Here is a 25184-nt window from a genome sequence, read left to right on the forward strand (position 1 = left end):
ATCAGCCAAGAGGGTGAAGTTGGTGGAGCAATGCCAAAGAACTGTCATAGGACAGTGGCTTACGTTTATTCTGGCACAGATTGGTCCGATTAAATGAACATGTTCCTCCTAACCTTTGTTAAGAACTCCATAACAAGATATAAGTAATGGAACATCTTTTGAGTGAGTTGTTGAATTATTCAATCAATAGATTCTTTCAAAACAATGATTCGTTCAGGAATGAAGGGGCGTTATTGCTCTGAGGTTCTCAACATGGTTATTCTGATGACAGTAATGTTTAAAATCTACGTTACTCAAAACTAACTTCTTGTTGGAAATGTAGTATTGACTGTTGTGTTGATATACAGGCATAATGACTGATTCCCCTCTATTCTCTTGTTAACAAAAGGATTTATACCAAATGTAACTTTAACTTGTAACTTTATTTAAAGGTATAAACAGCATGATACAAAAAAGAATGTGGGGAAAAAAAGATGATGCTGTCAATAGTAGATGCAGCGAGTGTGATGTATTGGAATATGAGCCATTTCTTTGTGGTGTTTTTTAGCATATGGCCACAGGTAAAAATCAATAAGAGCAGAGTTGATGTGACAGCTCTTCCCATCTCTCTCCTCCACAAGCTTCCACAGATGGTGCCGGATTCTCTCCACACACCAGATGGAGCAACCCCTGATCTCCACCTCTCGCCGTTCACCGGAGCTCAACAATTCACCTGTGAAACAACTAATCATCACTACAACAATACTGCCAAGAGTATCTGTCTATCATGTATCAAACAAAACCTGTCAAGAAATCCATATTTCAATGCAATGTGACCTAAAGATATTTTTGTGAAATTCACGCATAATCACATGCATGTTGGAGTCTTTCAAACTGAACAAAGGTTTGTTAAAGATTTAACAAAAAATCTCCAGACTAAATAAATAGGACAACTAGAATAAAGGCACAACAAACCGTTTTTCAGTGTCTTCATTAGGGCATCAGAGTAGCGTAAAGCCCCAAGGTACACGAGGCCTTGTGGTACCCTGTAGTCAGCGAACATGGTCAGGTAGTCAAGGTTGGGGATGTTCCCCTCCCCTCGGGCCTCCATGATACCCCACACGTCCGCCACAAGGATTTGAGCCCTCTTGTAAAACGAGATCCTCTTACCCTACAATATCAACAAAATATTACATATATGTCATGACGTGGCATACCTTGTGAAAAAGTACACTTTAGAATACTTTTAAAAAGAGTGCTTATTACAGAAATAATATACTTTATTATAGTTCCCCTATTATGCTTCTTTTCAGATATTACCTTTCATAAAGCGTGTTATAGCTGTCTGTGAATGTAAAAGGTCTGCAAAGTTTTAAAAATCAAAGTGAACGACAAATAAAGTTATTTTCTCCTAAAAGAAAGAATGGATTCTGATCTGCCGAAACGAGTCGTCAGTAATTCTATTCATACTTTGCACGTGACGTCACAAGTACTGGCTGGCGGGCAAGATCGTCATTCTCCAGCAACGAAACCCAGTAAACTAATCAAGGATCTTGCCAGGACATCGCCAGTTTTACTATACAAAAGTTGGTGTTTTGAGGTGTAAACGACATGATGCCAGATAGTTGTTGTGCGATTGGATGAGATAAGCAACCTTCACAGTATACACGTCTGTGCAGTGATCATTCCATCACTCCATCAAAGGTAATTTCAACATTTGTTTGAATACAATGGGTGTATGATCATGTAATTCATCGTGTCTTTAAGTTACCCTGTAGGTTCGTCAATCAACACCACCAGCTGGTTCGGCGAGTCAGCTGTTTGTGTTATGAGTCTAACTGTACGTTCACAAAATTCATTAAAAATGAATGACTTCTGGGCACTTTGACACTCTTGCCGGTGTCGGTGTGAACGCACAGTAACAGCTGTCGTCTTTTGCTAACAACAACAAAAGTGTGTGATAGGTTGTTTTGAGGTTTGTGATATCTTTGGTTTTCAATGAGAACCAGAGATGACCCAACATTAGAGCTAGATTATTTACGGAGGAATTATTATAACTCGATTATCTTAAAAAACCTTGTCTGCTTTACACAATTTAGCTATCTTGGAGTTAATACTTGTCCATAGTTATGCAGCTAGCTCGCTAACAGACTTGATAGCTACTAGAAAGACCTGGAACTACAGGACATCTACGTTGAAAATACCCGTTTGTTGCCCGCCAGGTATCCATGGTAGTCACGTGACTGCAAAGTATGAATTCCTACTTCCCGTAAGTTAATGCCAGCCTATGGTCTTTATTGGCTGCCCACAAACTATTAATCTACTTTGACATGTTGAGAAGATGCTGTTTCCTGCACTTAATTGATACGGTAAAGCCAACACCATCGTGACTGTTTGTATTAGTGTATCAAGCACTGAGGAAGATCCAGAGCTGAAATTCAGATATGGTAATGGGTGTTTCGTTTCCAACACGTGCTGTAAGCGACGGACCAATCACAACAGACTAATTACAACAGACTGGGCCATCTGACCAATGAGAGCAGAGCAGCTCTCAGAAGGGAGGGGTTAGAGAGACTGAATCTTTGAACAAACCGTTTTCAGAAATGAGGCTATGTGCAATGTATATTAGGAGAAAAATTTAGTTTTGTTTGATCTTGGGTGCATGTAATGTAAACTTCTTTTAGGACACCTTAAAAATAAAATGAGGAGCCTTTAAAATAGCATAAGGGACACTTTAAAAGAATATACTTAAGTACAAAGACTAAATGTAATATTTCCAGACTCTTAATTGCATATTATTTGCAATTTATTGAAAATGTATTGTAGTTTACATTTACGTTAAATGCAATTAGTTGAACTTAAGAGTGCTTTTTTGAAGTAGGACTTAAGTACTTTATGTCATTTCATAACTACTTCTATTGTTTTTGAAATATGGATAATGCCAAATGTACTGACAATCATTCGAGTAAACAAAATATAAAGTAATTTCTATTTAAACTGTATTTTCATACATATTTGAAATTACACATTTATAATGATAAAGTTGTAATTTAGTACATTTAAAAAAAAAAATCAAGTACTTTACATTTGCTATAGTTTGTTAGTAAACACATAAGTGTACATATTTAAAGAGGACTTTTTAACTTTATTATGTAATGTTGCTGTTTGAGCATGAAAAAGGTCTGCAAATTTAGAAAGCACGAAGTCAGTAATTCTCTATATCAGTGTCACTGTTTCTGAACTCCTTGAACCGCCTCCACTGTAGCCTTGTAGTAGTTTTTTTTCCCGGGAACGAACACCTCACAATATTCCTCATTTAAATAATTCCCATCCAAGGCATAAGCAAAAAAGGGGTGAGGCCTGATTGAGTTAGTTTTAAACTCACGCAAGGAGGAGCTTCATAGAGACAGGAACTAAACAGGGGTGCGTTTCCCAAAGCCAACTATGGTCGCAAGTTCCGTCGTTACCAATAGAGTTTAATGGAAATTGAATTGGAAATAGTTGGATAACAATACTTTCGGGAAACGCACTCCAGAGCGTTACTGACAGACTTGAAGAGAGGAGCTGCAACAATGTCAAATATGTGAAAAATAAGTTGTTTTTTTGAACATTCAAGCATGAAAAACTATTCTTAGTAGACCGCAAAAACCAAATCAAGACTTTGAAAAGGGGTCTTCTTTAAAGCACAACAAAAGATTATGAAAAGTGTACTTTAAGAACACTTAAGTGGACTTTTATTTCATTAAAATTATATTTGAAATGACAGTTTTTCTTAAATACACTTTGATTTGAAGAACACTTACAAGTGCACATTCAATAAGCTTATTTTTCACAAGGCATCTAACATGCAAGTGAAAGCTAAGCAAGTTTAACTAAAGTTCTTCAAAAGCCATGCTTTAAATGGCTAAACTGAAATTATACTATTGATTTTAAATGTTTGATGTGAATATTTTTACCTCATACGTGGCTTCATCTCTGTATGACGGTATATTCTGAACAATATACTTCACCATCCTCTCTGCATCATTCTCACAATGACTCATGAACATCCGGAAGGATCCACCGTTCTCCATGAGCACTCGTCCGGCCTCTGTTAGCGCCTGGTGACGCTCTTTCAGCATGGGCATGCTAGTAGCGCTGTCTGAACGCAGGACTTTCGCCAGCTGGGCCTCGCTGATCTGAGAGAAGTAGGCAGGGCTCGTAATGGGCACTCCTAAATACAGACATCACATACACATATCATAGAGTTGAAATTTCACAGTCCATAAAAAGTATTCTTATAAAATGAAAAGGAATTAAATTCTGAGAGATACACTATATTGCCAAAAGTTTTGGGACGTCTGCCTTTACATGCACATGAACTTTAATGACATCCCATTCTTAACCCGTAGGGTTTAATATGGAGTCGGCCCACTCTTTCCAGCTATAACAGCTTCAACTCTTCTGGGAAGGCTTTCCACAAGGTTTAGGAGTGTGTTTATGGGAATTTTTGACCATTCTTCTAGATGCGCATTTGTGAGGTCAGGCACTGATGTTGAACGAGAAGGCCTGGCTCATAGTCTCCGCTCTAATTCATCCTAAAGGTGTTCTGTCGGGTTGAGGTCAGGACTCTGTGCAGGCCATTCAAGTTCCTCCACACCAAACTCATCCATGTCTTTATGGTCCTTGCTTTGTGCACTGGTAAGAGGCCAAGCCCAATCCCTGAAAAACATCCCCACGCCATAATCCCCCCTCCACCAAACTTTACACTTGGCACAATGCAGTCAGGCAAGTACAGTTCTCCTGGCAACCGCCAAACCCAGACTCGTCCATCGGATTGCCAGACAGAGAAGTGTGATTGGTCACTCCAGAGAACACGTCTCCACTGCTCTAGAGTCCAGTGGCGGCTGCTTTACTTCACTGCATCTGATGCTTTGCATTGCACTTGGTGATGTTAGGCTTGGATGCAGCTGCTCAGCCATGGAAACCCTTTCCATGAAGCTCTACACACTGTTCCTGAGCTAATCTGAAGGCCACACACAGTTTGTAGGTCTGCAGCTATTGACTGCAGAAAGTTGGCGACTTCTGCGCACTGTGAGCCTCAGCATGCGCTGACTCCGCTCTGTGATTTTACGTGGCCTACCACTTCATGGATGAGTTGCTATTGTTCCCAATTGCTTCCACTTTGTTATAATACCACTAACAGTTGACCGTGGAATATTTAGTAGTGAGGAAATTTCACGAATGGACTTATTGCACAGGTGGCAACCTATCATGATGCCACGCTTTAATTAACTGAGCTCCTGTTTGTAGAAGCAGTCTGCATGCCTAGGTGCTTGAGTTTATACAACTGTGGCCATGGAAGTGATTGGAACACCTGAATTCAATGATTTGGAGGGGTGTCCCAATACTTTTGGCAATATAGTGTACATATTCAGTCACCTTCATCCATAGCCCTGGTCACAGCAGCACAGAGAAACATGTACCCTCGGTAGGTGTTTCCCCTACACGTGACCTCACACTGTTCCTCCTCCTTCTCAGGCCAGAAAGAGAAGTTCATGGTATCTGTCACAAACACCCAGTTGATGGCATCATCTGAGTCTGGTGAAGGTGCGAGCGGATTCATCTTTTTCCAGCCGCTGGCTGTGAATTCTTCGCTGTCACGGAGCTCATAAATCATCTGCGCCACACGTTTAACACCATCTTCATCCACAAACACATCTCGACTCCGCTCGGCCACAAACTGACCAGACTCTCGAGGGGACAGTGGCTCCTCCATTGTTTTCTGTTTTGGGAAGAAACATTTTGAGACTCTGGCTATGTTCACAACTGAATACTTAAAGCTGAACTGAATTGTGCTGGATGATGACACCACTGTACTTCTGCAGAGCTGCTTTATAGCCGATTCAACAGTGTTTCATAATTGACGAATTTTGCAACATCGACATTGAATCAACATTGAACTGACTCAAACTGAATAACAACACTATTGTTGTAAATTTCAGTTAGTAATCCATTACATTACCAATTTTAGGTAATATAATCTAACTACGTTTTAGATTACATTTGACCTAACTCGTTTATCACATTGAATTGAATAGGTTAATATTGTACCAAACTGATATACAAATACAAGGAGAAAGAAAATACATTCCATTCTTTGTTATCAACAATATAAAGTGCACTAAACATTACTTTATGCCAGGGTTTCCCAGACTGGAGTTCGTGATGGAACTGCAGGAGGTTTGTGAATTTAATAAAAAGCTATTTAGTAATTAAATTTCAAAATTAAAAAAGTAACTGTAGTCTGAATACAAGTATTTTAAAATTTAATATAATCTAATAACAAGTACTTAATTTTTCGATTCTGATTAAGTAATTCAGATTACATACTACTGCACTGCTTATAGCTGAATCAAACTCATTTCATAATCGATGAACTTTACAGTTATTGAACTGAACTGAATCAACACTGAATAATGTCATTATTTTTTGTTTTAGAGCTGCTTCACTGTAGAATTGAACTCTGTTTGCAGCAATCATAATTTTCCTGTTTATCCTGCTGAGTTGAAAAAAAAATCTGTATTGTATAAAGCACTATATATAAATATAAAGGTGACTTGACTTGACTTTTGTCAAGTAGGGGGAAAAATACTATGGAAGTCAATGGGTGCCGTCAACTGTCTGGTTACCAACATTCTTCAAAATATATTTTGTGTTCAACAGAAGAAAGAAACTCATACAGATTTGGAACAACATGAGGGTGAGTAAATGATGACAAAATATTCATGTTTGGGTGAACTATCCCTTTAATGCACAGGTCATCTGAATATTCCATGCATACAGGAAAGTTATAGGCTACTACTGCAGAAATTGAGTAACTTAGTAGCCTATGCTATTCCATCTTTGTGTTATTCAAAAATTAAAACATTAGCAATTGAATCATTCTTCTAAAATGTTGTAGATGACTCAATCCTTATTGTATGACCATTTTCCAACAACTGTAATATTTATCATAATTCAAAACATTTCAAGAAAGTTGCATTTTGTGTCATGTGCCTCTTTAAATTGTACTTACTGAAAAGCCCGTGTCCAAAAATCGTCGCCACTTAAATTGAAGTCCTTTTAAATAGTGTAGTCGAGCAATCTTACTTGAACTTTCAGACCTGGAATATAACGTTACAGTATTAGTGAGGTGTGAGGAGAGAGAGGAGGGTCTGTGTGAGAATGTCTCTCGGTACAAAGTACATAATTGCTGTTTATTTACTGCAGATTTACTGACTTTTCTCCTCGCACCTATTGCACATAGTACCAATTTGAATTTGGAAATAAACCCGCTGTAGCTTTTAATGTCCGTGTTGGCCAAGCTACTTCTTACCTCTTGTTTTAATGCTAAAACTCGTGTCTTCACGTGCTATCAGTTTCTCTCCAGTTCCCACTTCTGTAGTCGTGACTTGAGAGGGCGTTCATGTCCTATTTTTAATAACTAGGAAACTAGTATTTACGATAGTTCCGATAGCACGTGAAGGCTGCAACATCATGCGGGTTTTGTCTGGCCGTTCTGGCTTCAAGCTGATTATAGATGCGCGAAAATGCGCAAACACATTATTTCGGGTTGTTGAATGTTGCTATAAAACATTGCAAACCGGGACATTTAACATTATCAGATTTATTTTGCCATGTATAGAGAGTAGTTTTTGTACAATGTGTAAAATGACTGTTTGTTCCTTACTGTTATTGTGAACCGGCCTTGAGCTTGGGAAACATGCTATATAAATACATATAATAATAATAATTACACTACTTTGTAAAACAATATCTTAACTTCTTTATCATAAACAAGGTGTGAAACCATCAAGATTACTGTCGACCAAAGTGCAAAATTGTCTGAGGCAACCATTTAACGTCACATTTTGCAATGCTTGCATAAATGTGGAGAAAATTGAATAACACAGGACAACATTTTAAATGTACTGCAATGGGTTTAAATATTGTTTTTGAGTTATATAACTTACTATAACTACATATTAGGCATACATGTGAATGTATGTTTATATACATTTTAAAATAAATATAATATACAATATATTATTAAAATAAAACAGCCAGTTACATAATTTTTTTGAATTAAGTACATGCCAGTAGTCTGTAAATCAAAGTCTCATTTGGATTTCTGAAAATGCACACACACACACACGTTGGTATTTGTCTTTTAAATTTTTTAATGTTTATCTAGGCATGATCATTTTAATTGTAGAGGGGATTGGACATTAACTGTATTGACACGGTTTAATAAATCAAATCAAATCACACTGGAAAAAAATGGCAATTCCTTTATTATTTCAGACAAATGACAAACTCTACAAATGTGCCTGGTTGAAGAACTTCAGAGAAAATTTGAGTAAAAAAATAAAGATAAGAAAAATAAAACAAAGAAAGGGAGAGTGAGAATTACCATCCTGCTCTGACACAAATATAGTCTAAAACTTCAAATCCACTTGTGTTTTCTTCTCTTATTAAAAAGAAAAACACATACAATGATTGCGAGCCTTCTTTTAGGATGGCAGACCTACAAAAAATTCCAGAGGTAGAGTACTTTTTTTTTTTCTTTCTTTTTTTTAAACACTAGATTTTAAAAACCCAGCAACAGACAGGAGAAAAGACATACAAAAAAAAAAGTACTGCAAGCCTTCAGTACCTGGTGAAAATATCTGTATTTCTGAGGAAAACATCACACGAATGAAACAGAGTGTAAAGGATATATTCATATGTCCATAGTAATCATTGGATATTTACATTTTATTTTCTATCAAATGCAGTTAGAACACTCAGAGTAAAAAAAAAAAAAAAAAAAAAACACCGGCGGTGGGTTTGCGGGGTGTGAATGCGTACATTCTGGATCAAGCTTTTGGAATAGTGGAACATTTTCCTTACCCATAAAACCTTCACTCCAAAAGGGAAAATACAACAACAACAACGTCCTGTTGAAAAGCAGCTTTCTGCTCATCCAAGATTTCTGAGAAGCGATAGTTGGCCCGTATAAAATTAATATAAAAACAACCAAAAGAAAGAACATTCCCACAAAATCCACAATCAAGGACAACCAGAGGGCTCGGGCTCGTATGACTCTATGAGGGATTCCTACAAAGGTGGCAGACAGGGAAGTGTCAGGCCATCACGCGGTGACGAGGACTTGAGCTGCAGTTGGATGGATATCCTGAGAAGGGCTGGTTAGTTCTGGCGTCCCAAGAGGTGTAGAGCGCTGAAGAACAGAGAGATCAGTCAGCAACATAACGCTTCAGTCCACTGCCATGTGATCACTCAATCTGTAACATACCTGTTCTGTAACAGGTACTGAGCGTTCTGGATCTGGTCTTGGGTTCCTGTGATGGTGATGATGCGGTCCTCTGAACCCTGTAGGGGCTCGTCGATTTTGATAGACGCTCCAGACTCGTGGCGAATCTGCTTGATCCTCTGACCCCCTTTACCGATGATCGATCCGGCCAGCTGAGAATCACAGCAGGAGTTAAATGCACGTTGCATGTGTAAATCGTACCGTTTCAGGAGGGATTTACTCACATCTTTAGGAATAGTCACTTGTGTGGTGATCACAGGCCCTTCACTGTAACTACTCCTTCCACCTGAGCATAAGGAGAGAGTGAAATGTAGCATAATGGGAGATTTATGAATGAGTCTATATGAATATATGGCCTCTATAGCCTGGGACACACCAAGCCGATGGTCGGCTCGCTTTTGAGCGTCGGTCTGCATAGTTTTTTCTCAGTGTTCAGCACCGTTGGCTCTAGTCGGACACCGCTGGTGGTTTAACGCCTCATTCTGCATGTCAAATCAGCAGATTGGCTGTTCAGCTTAGCGAATTAGCAAACGAGAAAAATAAAAAAAAGGAACTGACAAAAGCAAACAAACGACGGAGTAAAGAGGGAACACACTTGCCATTCTTGTAATTTCATCTCATTTGAACAGGGGATTATTTTAATAACAACATGTCTGTAGTGAGTGATACTGGTGTAAACTGGTAAATTGCTGCTTGCTTTGTATTTCCACAGTTCTGGATCTTCCAGTTTCCCTTTTTGTAATAGTCTACTTCCACAAGCTGGTATGAGAGTCGTGTCCTCTCACGCAGGGGCGTATTCTGTACAGTGTTCAAGCACAACTTTTTTGCCCCGACGCCAGTCGGCTTTCATCAGCGCTAGTTCTTTGCCATGGGTTTGGTGTGTCCCTGTCTTATTATAACAGGGTGCCGTACTTACCAGACTGATACGAGGAATCCCAAGATGAATTATTGTCTGGTTTGAGAAACAAAAAAGAACAAGTAAATAATCTTCACTGCACAGCAGCGGTTCCCTGCCTTTCCCAACTCACGGCAGGAATTTTAACGGAAATGAAAAACTCTGGTGTTTTGAACGGTTAGTGGATTCTGACTAGCTTAAACACCTCTGACTGGCCATTGCGTTCCAGAAATTAACATTGCTCAACACTGCAAAAATGTACTGCACTGTATGTCGGGCTAAAGAGAAAAATGTTTCAAACAGAGATCAGGCTTGACTTGAAGCCTATTCCGATAAAATAATGTGTAAAGTAAAACTAAAATAAGCTAAATAATGTAAATCTTAATTCCTGCCTGTTCTCCGCTCCCACACGTGAAGACTAGCGCTAGGTAGTCGCTACTCTATTTTCTTCGTTCAGCTATATTTTTAGTATTTTTGATGTCAGTCGTTGCTGCAGATTTATCCTTACTTGTAGACGGAGAAACTTCTGCGTTTGTCCTTTTCAGCGACCCTGTTGATAACCATTTATCCATGTTTAAAACTGTAGTAGCCTACAGTAACTATATGCAGCAAAATTATGGTAGATAAGCTGGTAATTTATTCTTAACCAAACAGTGAGCTTAAATATTGAACACACAGTGAAAGTTTAATGTTTGTTTTTGTTATTTCATTTTATATCGAATCATTATATTTAATTAGACATTTTTACATACATTAAAAAATATATTATTTTTAATAATAGTAAATGGCAGCCCCACTGCATTATCAAAAACCACCCCTGTACAGTAAGATAGGTAAATTGGGCCACTCTTTTGATAGTCTTGAATGTCAAAGTGTCCGGTTTACTTGAATTAACTCTACAGAGCCCCTAAAAGGACATGGTGACGATGGTTGAAAAAATAAATAAATAATGCTTTTGCATCCACAAAAAAAACAAACATTTTCCTATCCCCAAGGAACTTGCGTTCACTCTCATGTCGTGGGAGAGAAAAACATATTTCAGTGAATGCAGAGTTTCTAAGGGGAATGCAAGTTTCTCGAACGGAAAAACTAGCATTATACTTTAGTAAGAGAATGCTTTTTTTTTTTTTTTGGTGAGAGAAAGGAAAAGCATTGAAATATAATTTCCCCTTCCATCTAATTCCCCCCCCCCCCCAATCAAGTCTCCTTATTTTTTAATAACTATTTTAGATAAACCCACCCCTAAACAGCATGCAACATATAAAATTGTGGTTAGTTGCTTCACACAGTCAGATATCTGTTTAAGTGTGCAGTACTCAGCCAGAATAAGTTAGACAGATTTCAGAGACTTTGGTGAGACTGAAAGGTGACAAAGGGTGAACAATGTTCCTCAAGAAAAAAAAAAAAATTCACGTGCAAAGAAATAAACCATATTTAAAAGAATAGCTTACCATATCCATCATTCTGTAAAGCAAGAGAGAACAGAACAGAAGGGTGAGAATCAAAAACCTCAAACACAAATGACTTGTTAATTAAGTAGTTAAAAAAAAACTATTTCCAAGGCACCTAGCTACTCAAACATCATGCGTCACCACAATTAATTCCCTGACATTAGATGGCGCTTAATATAAAACAGAAACCACTCCATAACAGTTCTCTTTTATCAAGATGTTTGTAGTCGCTGTCACGTTTGTCACAGTTCTTTATGTTCCGACACCAACGAGACCAGCAGCTCTACAATCATATTGCCTTGCATCTTCCTCGTCTTATTTCTTCCCGGCAGTGTAGACGCTACTTGGTGTATATCTTCTTCGCCGTTACGTATGTGTGCTAGGCAAGACCGTTTTGTGTTTGAGCGCCCCCAAGTTGTGTTTTACTGTAACTTCAGAAGCTCCAGACACGTGAACAAAAGCGCCAATCTCATTGGTCGGATAGTTTTTGATGGCAAAAAAAAACGAACCCGAGGCGTTTTTTAAAAAACGACGCTTTTCCGCGCCGGTGTGCACACTCACATTGGCGCCCTTTGTTTAGTCACGAGGCGTTAAACGTCGGCGAATATCGCGCGTGAAATTCGTCCGGGTGTGAACAGGCCTTTAGTTTACCAAGTATGACTGACAAATTCTTGCTGGAGAATTTGATCTGTCCATTTGACAAACTGAGAATTGGCCATATCTCATTGTGACTAATTGGCATGGCCTGTGGTTTTTAAAATGTAGATTGAGTCATTTCTTGAAACTGAACTAAATAATAAATTTCAAAAAGACTGAATACTGACCATGCTGCCTCCATAACGATCATTGCGTCCTCGTCTTTCTCCACTGGAGAAAAAAAAGGAAATCGACAAATATGGCAAACAATGATTAACTGCTACACAACACAAGAAAGCATTATAGCTGATAACGAGGGAAATCTTGAACAGCACTGATCCAACTGAAGAACTTACTGCCGTCTTTCTTCCATGTGGCCACGCTGGGAACTGTAGGAGTACTGGTCATCGCTGTAAAGTCAGAAACACAGCATTCAAACACTTATCCAGCAAGAAGATAAATCAATACTTAACGATAAACCAAAATTAAAACTCCAGGCAAAAACCAAACAAACATTCTAACGTTTTTTCAGACCCTATTTATGTTAAAGCTGGAATACACTACACAACTATAAATTTACAGTTATTGAAAAACTGGACATCACACAAAACAACTGAGGATTACAAACTAACAGACTTTCACGTCAAAGTTGTTCAAACTTTGAACTAGTTTAAAGTCGTTCCGAACATAACACGAATGTTCTATAATCGGCTCAAAGATGTGTGCTATCCTATGACACTCTGTGCGCATCATACACTACGCGTTTTTCTGTGAAGTCTGTCAACGCCGACTGCCCAAAATCTGCAGACTGGCTCTGACTTCCAGCAACTAGAGTTGACTTGTCCAGACTGCAAATAAGGGGAAAATCAAGGCAAAAGGCATGTAGTGTATTCCAGTCTTTATATTTCAATGGAATAAATATATAGATAGACTGAAGTGACTCACCCTCTCCTGTGGTGTGGGGGTCCCATGGGCATGTTTCGTGGGGGACGACCCCCTCCTCTTCCCCCTCTTTGGGGTGGAGGAGGGCCCCTGCGTGGGCTCATGTCATCATAGTCTCTCCTGTTCTGCATGTGGTGGCCACCACGACCTCCACTGGGGGGCATTCGATCAAAGCCTCCTCCGCTGCCACGCCCCCGAGAAGAGAAGCCTCCCATTGGCCGACGGCCCCGCTCTTCATACATCGTACTGAAGCCACCATAGTCGTAGGTCTCATCGTAAAAGTTAGGGTCATACTGCTGAGCTCTACCTTTAATGGGAGCCTGGAGAGAGAGAGAGAGGTAATAAGAAACATGTCTAACAACACCGTGACAAACAGCACTGACAAATGATGTGTCAATCTGACCTCCACAATGAGCTCTAGCATGGTCCTAATGCACTGCACCACCCGCTCTGCTTTGCCCCCCACTAGCACCACACGGTCAGTGGACTGAGGACAGCACTCCTGAAAGAGCTTGATGGTGGTCTGGGTGCTCTAGAACAGAAGTTTTTTGATCAGCACAGATCAGCGCTTTAAAATTCATATTTTATAGTTAAAATTCTCATCTTAGTGTCTTACTTCACGAAGTTCCTTGATCTTGGCACCCTTCACGCCGATGATGCTTCCAGCTAGACTCTGATGGATGAGCAGCCTCAGCTCACAGTCAAAGTCCACCCCCTTATGATGTTGATACTGCTCCAACCAATCAGAGAATCAGAGGTGCCATTTAAGTATACAGTAACAGTATATCAGTGAATTAGGGCTGGGTATTAACACAAATGTCACAATTTGATTCGATTTCGATTCACAAGCTTGCAATTCGATTCAATTTCGATTCAATATTGATTATTTTGGATATCAGGTACAATACATGGCAAATTTTCTCAAGGAAAACAAATCTCTTAACTAATGCTGTAAACTATGGGAGTCAGTTGTAGCCTATAGCCTTCATTAGCCTACTATAATATTGAAGGTAAAAATTAAGTGATTTGTATACAAACACTTAAATTACACTATTTTTACAGCATCTATTTTATAATAATAAAGTTAAATGAAATATAAATTTTTTTCTGAGGTAAATGTGAAGTTACATGACTGTTTACAAGCTGTTTTACTGAAGTCTTTCCATGGTTGAAACACTGATTGAGCGATTCCATGTGACATGATATGGGTTTCGATAAGTTGTACTCTATCTTTTAACACACTTTCAGATCCTCATTCATGTTTATTTATTAAGGCGGAAGAGAAGATCATGTGCTTCTGTTGCTCTTGAGCTGAGCTGCGCCAGAGCGATCTCACGCCACAGCGCCAAAAAGGTATTTATGTTTTTGAATTTCATAAGAAAATGGATGTAATTTGAAATCTGAGACTTTGTTTCATATCAATAGTAACAAAGCACAAAGATTACTGCGATTTATTGGATGGGATGTGCGCTACAATGTTCCATTCATTCAACAACAGAAAACAGGATGACTAATCGATTCTTGGGATTTTAGAATCGATATCAGTTCGTAAAAATAAGAATCTATTAAAATCGAGAAATCAATATTTTTTTACCCAGCCCTACAGTGAATGTGCAACTTCTCATCCGTGGGTGGCTGATATAAATGACAATATTTTTTAATATACTTTGGTCAACAAAAAAAAATATATATGGGTGTAAATCTGACAGTTCATCACGATGTGATATTATATTGATTCTCATAGCCAGCAGTACGACATTTGCTGATACCTCAAATTCTGTGAAACGATTACGATTCAGGGGTAAATCGATTGATATATCTATATTATGATATTACATGCCTATTTTACACAACCAGTTGCATTTTTATTAACTTACAAATGCAACCAAAATATGTAACATGAACATTTATCTAAAAATTGCACATCCAATAATGGGAAGAAAATCAAGTCACACATGAGATCAGTAATGATGAAAGCTTATGACATGACAAGTCATTCAGGCTTCTGTGCTATTTTTTTTGTTTTGTTTTTTTTGGCTGCTAGTACATCACAGTCTGGGGCACATGCAGGGCTCAAAAATAAATGTGTATACTCCTACTTCCATCTCATATGAATTGTGAAAAGAAAAAAAAGAAAAGAAAAAACACTCACCTCTTCTAGAGTAGGTATGATCTTCAGCAATATCTCAGCTACCGTGGGAATATCAGCACTGACGCTTAGGATTCTGTTAATGTAATGAATTGCATTCCACGAGAAGAGAGAAGAGAGCGTATATTAGAGACACAAACAGCCTGAAGAAAACGGTCAGTTCTTTTTTTAGCACATTTAAATGTGAGGGGGAACAGACCCCAAAGAGAGTCATGCACTCCTTTGTCAAAGGGGAGTGGAGAACACAGGAAAACAAAGAAAAACAAACTGAAGCTCCTTCCCGTTGCTGAAACGTGAAGATACAGGGAAGGTCAGATATGAAACGGATAGAGGGGTGAAAAAGTGCAGAGAGAATGAATGAAGCAGGTCCCAAATCCAGTAGAGAAGGGAGAGAGAGAAATAGCAGAGATAGATGGGGGGGGGGGGGGGGGGGGTCAAAGTCAAATGCCACAGTAAAACAATGCAACAGACAAAAGGGGGAAAATATATTTTGCACTGCCCCTTCACCATAAATAACTAAATTCAGCCTTGTTTTAGCAAGAAACCTTTAAAATAAACTGTGGAAGAAGGACATTTCCCAGTCGGAGAGGGAAACAGGGTGGGAAAGGGCTTCCTTACATGACAGAAAAGGCATTTGAACATAGCACAACAGCATTTTAAATTCATATTGCTCGTCATGGCAGCATCATACTCATGTTTCATGGCAGAAAGGGAGCAGATTGTACATTAAGGATGTTAAAACAGTTCTGATATTGGCAGTAACAGAGCTGATATGACTTGGAGGTTGGAGTATCTGAGTGGCACGTACCGCTCGGGCCCACTGCTGTCTGGGACTGACACAGTGGCATTGTACTGCAGGGGGCGGGGCCAAGTACCCAGAGCAATCAAGCACACGGATGTCAATCAAGTAAGCCGCCCAATAGGAAGGGCGCGATTATGGGTGTGGCCAACCAGGGAGTCAGGAGGTCAGGCGGCAACGCAGGTGGGCGGTACGAGTCGATCCGGAATATGGGAATTGGCCAAAAATGAACAGAAAAATAAAAACAAAAAACAAGGAAAAGGGGAGAGGGAGTGGAAGAGGAATACATTTTTTAATTGGAAACACTTTCAGTGTGACTTTCAATTCTCATAATGTTGGAGGAGAATGGAGAACAGGAGAGGAACAGATTATGAGAATATGTACTAGGCCAAACACTATTTTAGCCAGTATCAAAGATTCATATACTCTTCAATTAACTAAAGAGTACAGTAGAATGTGGGGTGTTTATAACACAGCACTGTTTTTGTAACACAAACTGCCTTGGTTCCACAAAATCTATCTTTTTTTCTTGGATGATGAGTTTAAAGTGCTTTTTATACATACTAGCATTAGCATATTATAACCCAGTTCTACAGACATCTGAGCTCCATCTACCACAGTTTGTGTGTGTGGAAAGAGTGAGAATGTGCAAACTAAACAAGCGAGTACTCACATCGGTGCGCAGAGCTTTAATATTCTTCCCACCCTTTCCGATCACCGCTCCGGCATTCTGCAGAGAAGATCCAATCAGCATTGAGGTACAAGAGGAGAAACGAAACTCAGAAGTGATGGGAAACTCAGGGACTTACTTTGCTCTGTAGCAGAATTCTGAGCTCCACCATGTCGTCAGAGTTTCGTGATCGCTTATGGGGCATGTCCTCCTCGGTATCCTCAGCAGAACGCTTCCCTGAAACGGCATTCGCAAAACACGTACATTTATCACATAAAAGTTGCAATGAACCGGAACTAGCCACAGATCTTTTCTTCTGAATTGTGACATATATTAGAGCCAACCCTGTTCCTGAAGACACATCAACACTGCACATTTTGGATGTCTCTCTTATCTGACCCATATATTTCTGGTCTTGGAATCTCTACTATTGAGCTGATGGGTTGAATCAGGTGTGTTTGATAATGTGTAGTGTTGGTGTGCCTCCAGGAACAGGATTAAGAAACACTGCATTAGAGTGCAACACTATCGAAAAAGAAAAATACTGGTTGGGTAAATGTAGGGTATGCATTGGTTGTTAATTGGATCTTGAGATGTGGGCTTGGCACTCAATAGGGGCTTTCGAAACCGGGTAGTTCTAGGAAATTAAGCCGTGTTTCCACCACTAGTATTTCTTTGCAAAAAGAAAGAAAGCTCGAATAAAATAAAAAGTCATTCACATTATAGGCTAATTAACTCTACGCACTGTCATGTCAGGGTGACGACTAGGACGAGCCTGTTCTGAAGACTCCCGTTCATTTTTACTGCATGGGAAGAGAGCACGTCTTTTTCAGGCAGACAGTGCAATTCATTTTATACCAGCAGGCCTAACAATCATTTGATTGGTTCAACCGCCACCCGCCCGAATTTAATTATTATTTTTCGTCACGTCATCAGCCCGATCCGCGTTTTATCCGCGTCTGTAACCGCCAACCGCGCATCTCTACCATGCGGTTGATGCCCAATGTTGCAGAAATACATAATCATGTTTCGCTTGGTCTCCGCAAAGTTGCATTGGATTTTCTCCTTAGCCTAAAGGTATAGAGGTCCATTTATCACTGTTTTTCTTGTTAGTAGAGTTCATTAGTGGAGTGAAAATATAGGCTATAAACTGTGTACACATTTTGTTTTTGTAAAATGGCGGGTGCTGGTGTTGCGCATGCGTTTGGCCCATCGGCGTACACTTACGTCACTGGTAATTCTTATTGTGTAAAGTTAGACCCGACTCTGAAGTAGGAGCTAATTTAGTTCCCCAAAAGGAGTTTCATAGAACTAAAATTGCTCCCAGATACAAACAGTTTCCACTGTCGGGCCAGGGCCAGTCGCGTTTCCACTGTCACTTCCGGGGCTTGATCGGGGCTTACTCGGGGCCAACGGCCAGGATTTCTGGCCCGTCGAATACCTTGGGCCAAAGCGTGCCAGCTCGGGCTAGAGGAGTGGTTACCAACAGAGGAGGAGTTTACCGTTGGGAGACGGCAGCGCCGGATGATTCTGTCAGCATTAAAGACTTAAAAATAAAATAATTTAAATCGCGTTCATGTTTGAATGCCTTCTGTTTGTGATGCAAAAGACTATGCGCGCTAGCCGTTACCATAGTAAACATAGTAAACGCTTGAAGATACGCATAGTAAAAACAACAACATAGCGAACGCTTGAAGAAATCAGACCAATCTTAAAGGCTATCACAGTCATGTTTTTATTTTATCTGTCATAGCCTACGTCTCGTCTCTTTAAACCGGACTATCAAAAAATAAAGTAACTTTTTTTTTCGGGAGCTTCCTCTGTTTCTCTGACTGAAAATATCTGTATGGGAGTCGAGAGAGTGCTAAAGCTCCTCAGGTCGTATGGCATATATTTGTAGAAATTATAATTTTTTCTAAATGTGATGTAAATATGTCCTGTAACTAAGTTACCAGATAAAGAAACAGACGCGACTGAAAAAGTAAGTGTGTCCTCTTTCTTTTGTGAAATAGACCTAACGGTAATTTATTTCTGAGTGACTAATGTGCAATTTTTACATAAATTAATTCATTATGATCATCAATATCACTTTTTATTGTAAACCTGTGGTAAAACATCGATGCTTGGGTTTTAAATATTCAAGTAGCTGCTAAACAAAACAAAAAACAAAAAAAAAAGCTAGCAAACGGCCGCTTTTATCGGGTTTGTTTTCAACGCTGTTTCCAGTGATTTCTGATTAGTTTTCTGATAAAACTTCCATTTGTTGGTGAAATGATGGGCGTGTTACGGGCGTGTTTTAGTGAAGCGCTGTGGAGCTTCTGGCCCGACAGTGGAAACGCATGCCCGGTGCTATTGGCCCGAGGCCATTAGCCCGGCAAGGCCCGTTTAAAGCCCTGGCCCGACAGTGGAAACGCGGCTATTGATAAGGTTCCTCCATTGCGAAAGCCCCTAATAGTGCAGGCCAGAGGTCTTCAACCCTGCTCCTGGAGGCCCACTGCCCTGCAAAGTTTATGTTCAACCTGCTTCAGCTTGTGATTTTCAAGCAACCCTGAAGACTTTGATTAGCTGGTTGAGCCTGGTTCAGGTGTTTGATTAGGGTTGGAGTGAAACTCTACAGGACCCAGGAGCAGGGTTAAAGACCTATGGTAAAGGCAGATGAATGCAAATTTGCAGGTTTAAGTGGACTAAATGACTGGAGAATTTGGCATATGTTACCAAAGAGAAGTCCGTCATTCCAGAACGATAACTATTTTAGCGTCCACACCAGTGGACGATATCATTCTGTTTATTCTAAGCACGTGTTCGTCTGTCACTTTAAATGCTCAAGCATTTATAAATGCCTGATTTAAAAAAAACATATTTTGTCTAAAGGTCAAACTACTCCATTACAGAAATGATATTTTCTGACTATTATTATTAGTATCAGAAACAATTACCGTCCGAATAGGGCTCGGGGCATTGATTCATTCATTCAGTATATTGATTTATTTTTTTCAATATAAATAGACTTAAATAAGACTGTAGCAATCAACTTTTTTTCAGAATCTTTAGTAAATGACATTATTTTGTTAGAAGTGATCCTCAATTTATCCAAAAACGTGCAGCTCTAGAGTGAGAATATGAGGTGGAATCAGTTGCGATGCAATGGGCACCAGGTAAAATCTTGCCTTGGGCAGCAAATTGGTCAGCGACGGCCCTGTGTCTGGCTACAAAAGGTTAAACCAGATACTGCACAAGAAAAAGCAGGATTTTATCCGTTGGGAAGTGGATGGTGAAAATCGGATGAAGACTAACATTATTTTTTTGAAAAAAAAAAAAAAAGAGTGCACAATAACAACATTCAAAATATTGGTTCCATTTTAATTTTATGCTGCTTTAAAAAAAAAATCAAAAAAAAAAAAAAATCACAGAATCTTACCGTTACTCTCATTGTTGCTGTAAGTGTCCTCTTCCTGCGGGTCGTTTTCTGGCTCCATTATCTATCTACAACAAGCGGAGATGCTCTCTCTTTTCTAACAGGTGCCTAAGGGAAAATACAAATAGTACATGAAAGAAAATGTCATATGATCTAATAGGATTCTAGTCCCAGCTCTTAAACTCTGAACTATTTTTTATAACCATTCTATGAATCTCATCAGAATGAACACTTCTCTTTTTCAATGGGGCATGGTTAGCGAAAAACATTATGTTAAGTGAGATTATAAAAAAAAAAGTGTGTGTGTGTTAGTGTTAATTTGAAAGGAGAACTGAAACTAAATGTTCTAGCAACTATTCTCCAGTATTGAAAAAACCTGAAAATGATCTACTGCAATATACCTAAAATGAACAAGAAACTATTAAGAACATTAAAAGCAAACCTACAACTGGGTTGTGTCTCAAAAAGTATTAGGCTGCCTACCTAGACAGCATTGTGCGCAACACAAGGGCTTATGAACGGCAGAACGCGCCTGTGTTGCTAACGAACTATTCGCCAAATGATTCCTAACGATGTTGTCTAGACATGCAACTTACAGTGCTTTGAAACACAGGATTAGTGTTAAAAGAATTGATTAGCCGCCATCTTGTACGGAATCAGCTGCCTGCCTGGCTAATTAACAATAGATAGTTTCAGGGGGCTAACGAGCTAGCTAACTACCATCAAGTAGCCTATTTTTTCACTAGCAGTACTCGTAGATACTACGTATCCTGCTGAAATAAAGAATAAAATAAATAAATACAACGCCAACACTTTCTTCAACGTATGCCAAACTGTGGAAATTACAGTACAGGAAATAGCTGATTAGGACTGCTAGCTTCCTTTAGCTAACACAGAAGAGGCTAGTTATCTAGCCAGACAGAAATAATGCAAACTGCGACAATAACCCGTGTGCACGAAAACGTACATCGATAAATTAGAACTGTGAACCTGTTTAACACTATTATATGTTGGTTTACTGTGTAAAACCGATAATACAATTATTTTTTGTATCAGGAAATGTACCTACCGACCTGTTCCTGTCTTACTCCCCCTTCGTAAAAACAATGACGCACTAAATCTATCTTTCTACGGCGATGTAGCGTGGACCAATGAAAGCACCTCCCTCCACAAAAGATACGCGCTCTGATTGGTCCAAACACCAGCATAACCGAAACTCCAGCAGCGTCACCGACAATCATTGGTCAACTGAAACGCCAATCATTAATGACCGCGCTTTCATGATCAGCACGACTAGTAAGTCATAGAAAGTACAGTTGTGTTTTGAAATGAGATAAGTCTAATTGTGATATTTCTTCGTACTTTATGAAATGTCAAAATGTAACTTAGTCGCTGTAAGGGAGTCACAAGAAGATCCGTAGTAGAGGCAAAGATGTTATAGGTTATGATCGCAACACATTTATCAGAGCAAAGTAGACACCATGCAGCCTGCACAGGAATCACTCATTTTCTGGTAAGTTATCTACTTTAACTAAACATAAAAATGTTGTACATAGTATAGTGTAGTGTTATACAGTTTAGTAAGTTGCAAATTATGTGGGTTTTATTTCGAAAAAGTATTTTAAAATAATAATAATTCAGCACACACTCTGTGATCAAAGCTGAATTTTCAGCATCATTACTCCAGTCTTCAGTGTCAGATGATCCTTCAGAAATATGCTGATTTATTATCAATGTTGGAAGCAGTTGTGCTGCTTTTTTATAACCTGTGATACCTACTTTTTTCAGGATTCTTTGATGAATAAAAAGTTTTTTTTTTTTAAATCAGCATTTATTTCAAATAGAAATCTTTTGTGACAACATACAAAAGGTTCAAAAGTTTGGTCGTCACTATTTTTCTTTTTCTTTTTCTTTTTTTTTTAAAGAAATTAATACTTTTATACCTCAAGGATGTGTTAAATTGATTTTTGATTGATTAAAAAAAGTGATAGTTAATGTTTATATTGTTAGAAAAGATTTCTATTTTGAATCAGTGCTGTTCTTTTTAACTTTTTAATCATCAATGAATCCAAAACTGTTTCCAAGATTGGTAATAAATCATCATATTAGAATGATTTCTGAAGGATCATGTGAGACTGAAGACTGGAGTAATGATGCTGAAAATTTAGCTTTGCATCACAGAAATAAATTATATTTTAAAGCATACTCAAATAGAAAACCATTCATTTACATTGTAATAATATTTCACACTGTTAGTACTGTTTTTTTTTTTTTTATTAAATAAATGCAGGCTTTGAGCATAAGAGACCTCTTTTAAAATGTTTCCAAACCTTTGGAATTATATATATATCATAATTTTAATGTATTTTTTTTAATCATACAATGACATATTTAAGATAAAATGTATTATCTAATCATAATTGGATGTGGAAGCCTTAGAATTTAAATATGTAAATTTAACTTAATTTAAAAAGTTTAAATCTTTACTACACATTTGCCTCTTTCCATGTTTAAAAGGTAAAGCTGTAGTGTTTGGGACAGTGAGAGGATGTCAGTGGGTGAAGTCCAGGTTACCCAGGCATGGCTGCGCTCCGAATGCCACGTCCAAGTCCCTCATGCCTGGCTGGACGCTTGTGTGAACTGGATAAAGGAGGAGGCGGATAGAGAATCCGTGCCTCAGTCGCAGCTGAATCAGCGTGTCTTGGAGCAATGGCTGCTGACTGACCTGCGGGATCTGGCCCACCCGGTTCTTCCCGAAAGGATTTCGGAGGTGCTGAAGACAGAACTGGACGGCTGTTACTGTGTTCAGATGGACTCTCTACTAGACATCAGCCAGCCCGCCTACACTCAACTACAGCGTATTCGGGGCACCGACCGCTCCAACGATCAAGTCTCGGCTGTTACGCAGGAAACGCAGAGGCCGTGGGAGGCCAAGCCCACGCGTGTGTTGATGTTGCAGCTCACGGATGGAGTGCAAAGTCTGGAGGGTATGGAATACCGGCCCATCCCGGCTCTGAGTACAAACCTGGCTCCCGGCACGAAGCTACAGCTAGTCGGGCCGATCGTCGTACGTCTAGGGGTGTTGCTCTTGAAAGCTGAGAACGTGAAGGTGTTGGGTGGGGAGGTGGAACAGCTTTTGGAAATGTACTCTCAAGGCAGAATGCTTTGTGGGACACTTGGTTTGCCTGAGGAGAACCATCCACAAGCCGAGGAACCAGATGACCGGGAGCTTCTGGCCGTGGTAGATCATCAGGTAGCTGACAGTGGTTATGACAGCGTGACTTCAGAGGCTTCGTTCAGACCGTCTCACCTTCATTCGCAACTCCGTCCGCAAGCGACGCCCATATCCAGGGAGGACAACTGGGATAACATGGATGAAATCCCAGATGATGACTTCAGAAGTATTCCAGACAATTTTGACGATGTTCCGCAAAACCCTGCTGATGATATGATGGACTACATTCCTGAGGACTTTGATGACATCCCGTTAGAGGAGCTGGACAGTGTGATGAGTCCGATAGATTCGCAAATCTTGCCAAGTACTCGGGAACACTCTGAAATCAAGCAACCTGACTCAAAGATACCAACACATCCCAAAACGAAAGAACTTATCCCTCTGAGTTTTCGCTCCAGAACTCCTCATCAAAGCAGACCCTTACCCTTACATCCAGAAGCTCTGGATACATTTGGTGCAAGTTCCTCTACAAACACAGGTGCATCTTCTGGTTGCGAACGAGACGCTCCAGTTCCCGTGTACCTCTGCACACTACAGGCATGCAGTTGGCCGCCCATCACTGTCCAGGTTTTCCGACTACAAGCTTTCATCGTCACACTGGTGGGAAATTTGCGCACCAGCGGCGGTGCGTGGAAACTGGGAGCCACCATATCAGATGGAACCGGGTACTTGGACGTGGATCTGTCTGACGCCATGCTGACCAATCTCATTGGCTTCTCGGGAACAAAGTTCCGAGAACTGCGGAAAGACCCGGCGAGACGCAGCGAGGCCGACAGCGGAATCCTGCATTGTCAGAGAGAGCTGGTGGATATGTGCTGTATGATGAGTGTACAGGTGGATCCGACGGGAAGAGGAGTCGTGTTGAGTGCCAGTCCGATCTCGGACAGAGAATTCTCCGAACTACAGAAAAGAGTGAAAGAGAGGAGGAAGTAAGCGCTTCTTCTTCTCTTAACCTGACAGTGTTTGTACTGATTCAGTCTGTGGTTTCAACGAGATTTGAGTGGAATAAATTGTTTTGGTTCACTCAGTCTCAAGAAAATGGCTTAAAAATGCATTCCATATTACATTTCAGAATTCATTGTATTCTTTTTTCGTAAATACTTCTGTTTTGTTCGATTTTACATTTTAATGTCTTCTGTGATTTTTATCAATTTAAAAAATAAAGAATTTCAACATCACTTTTTTTTTTTTTTTTTTTGCTATGTGCTTTCTACAGTGTTCTGAGAGGTTTTAACGTGTTTCTTATACTATTCCCCAATAAATCAGATGATTTGAGGTATCACTATATTGAGTAACAGGGTGCAGGTGTAACTCAGGAAATCTTTCCAACTCTTTAAATGAGATCCTTCCAGAAGATGTTTTAGAATATTTACTCTATGTAAATGTATAAAGTCTTATATAATTTTAATCTATTGTATTTTTCTATTTTATTTTGATTGGTTTTATTTTTGTATTATACATGGTATTAAATGTTTCTACTACCTATCCGGAAATCTTTCCTTCTCATGCAATTTAGAACTCTCATCGTCTCACATAAGCATCTTCTCTTTGCAAGGAACATTTGAAGCATCTGGACCATATTCCTGCAAATGTGGGTAAGTTATTCTTTTTTTTTTCTTGCATTATTCTTGTCTGCCTTGCAGGGGTAAAAAAAAACCAGCCTAAGCTGTTTAGCTGGT

The 25184-nt window shown here is 39.4% G+C and overlaps 3 protein-coding genes across 17 annotated transcripts; 1 reads left to right on the top strand and 2 right to left on the bottom strand.

Moving 5' to 3' along the window:
• Window positions 1–402: 402 nt before the first annotated feature.
• qng1 (Q-nucleotide N-glycosylase 1) lies at window positions 403–7521 on the bottom strand. Of its 2 annotated transcripts, none has more exons than XM_081348851.1 (6): window positions 7337–7521; window positions 7037–7124; window positions 5401–5743; window positions 3936–4192; window positions 955–1150; window positions 403–712 (listed from the first exon to the last, which is right to left on the bottom strand). In XM_081348851.1, exons 3-6 carry the CDS (start codon window positions 5735–5737, stop codon window positions 483–485), a joined length of 1020 nt encoding a protein of 339 aa, XP_081204977.1. In that variant the 5' UTR covers window positions 5738–5743; window positions 7037–7124; window positions 7337–7521; the 3' UTR covers window positions 403–482. The 2 variants fall into 2 exon arrangements, with proteins under 2 accessions (XP_081204977.1, XP_081204978.1); XM_081348852.1 differs by having other exon boundaries at window positions 7241–7365.
• Window positions 7522–8265: 744 nt separating this feature from the next.
• Window positions 8266–21393, bottom strand: hnrnpk (heterogeneous nuclear ribonucleoprotein K). Of its 14 annotated transcripts, none has more exons than XM_081349583.1 (18): window positions 21340–21393; window positions 20274–20378; window positions 16995–17092; window positions 16859–16915; window positions 16195–16238; window positions 15390–15462; window positions 13854–13967; window positions 13641–13769; window positions 13241–13557; window positions 13051–13143; window positions 12652–12705; window positions 12484–12526; window positions 11660–11672; window positions 10717–10758; window positions 10230–10265; window positions 9538–9599; window positions 9296–9465; window positions 8266–9220 (listed from the first exon to the last, which is right to left on the bottom strand). In XM_081349583.1, exons 2-18 carry the CDS (start codon window positions 20329–20331, stop codon window positions 9190–9192), a joined length of 1434 nt encoding a protein of 477 aa, XP_081205709.1. In that variant the 5' UTR covers window positions 20332–20378; window positions 21340–21393; the 3' UTR covers window positions 8266–9189. The 14 variants fall into 14 exon arrangements, with proteins under 14 accessions (XP_081205709.1, XP_081205701.1, XP_081205710.1 ...); XM_081349575.1 differs by having other exon boundaries at window positions 13854–13970; XM_081349584.1 differs by having other exon boundaries at window positions 21344–21381.
• Window positions 21394–21505: 112 nt separating this feature from the next.
• rmi1 (RMI1, RecQ mediated genome instability 1, homolog) lies at window positions 21506–24988 on the top strand. Its single transcript, XM_081348620.1, has 2 exons — window positions 21506–21783; window positions 22788–24988. The coding sequence occupies exon 2, from the start codon at window positions 22819–22821 to the stop codon at window positions 24436–24438; it is 1620 nt and encodes a 539-aa protein (XP_081204746.1). The 5' UTR covers window positions 21506–21783; window positions 22788–22818; the 3' UTR covers window positions 24439–24988.
• Window positions 24989–25184: the final 196 nt, after the last annotated feature.

Source organism: Scardinius erythrophthalmus (genome assembly GCF_964197995.2).
Source record: "Scardinius erythrophthalmus genome assembly, chromosome: 20".
NCBI lineage: Eukaryota > Metazoa > Chordata > Actinopteri > Cypriniformes > Leuciscidae > Scardinius > Scardinius erythrophthalmus.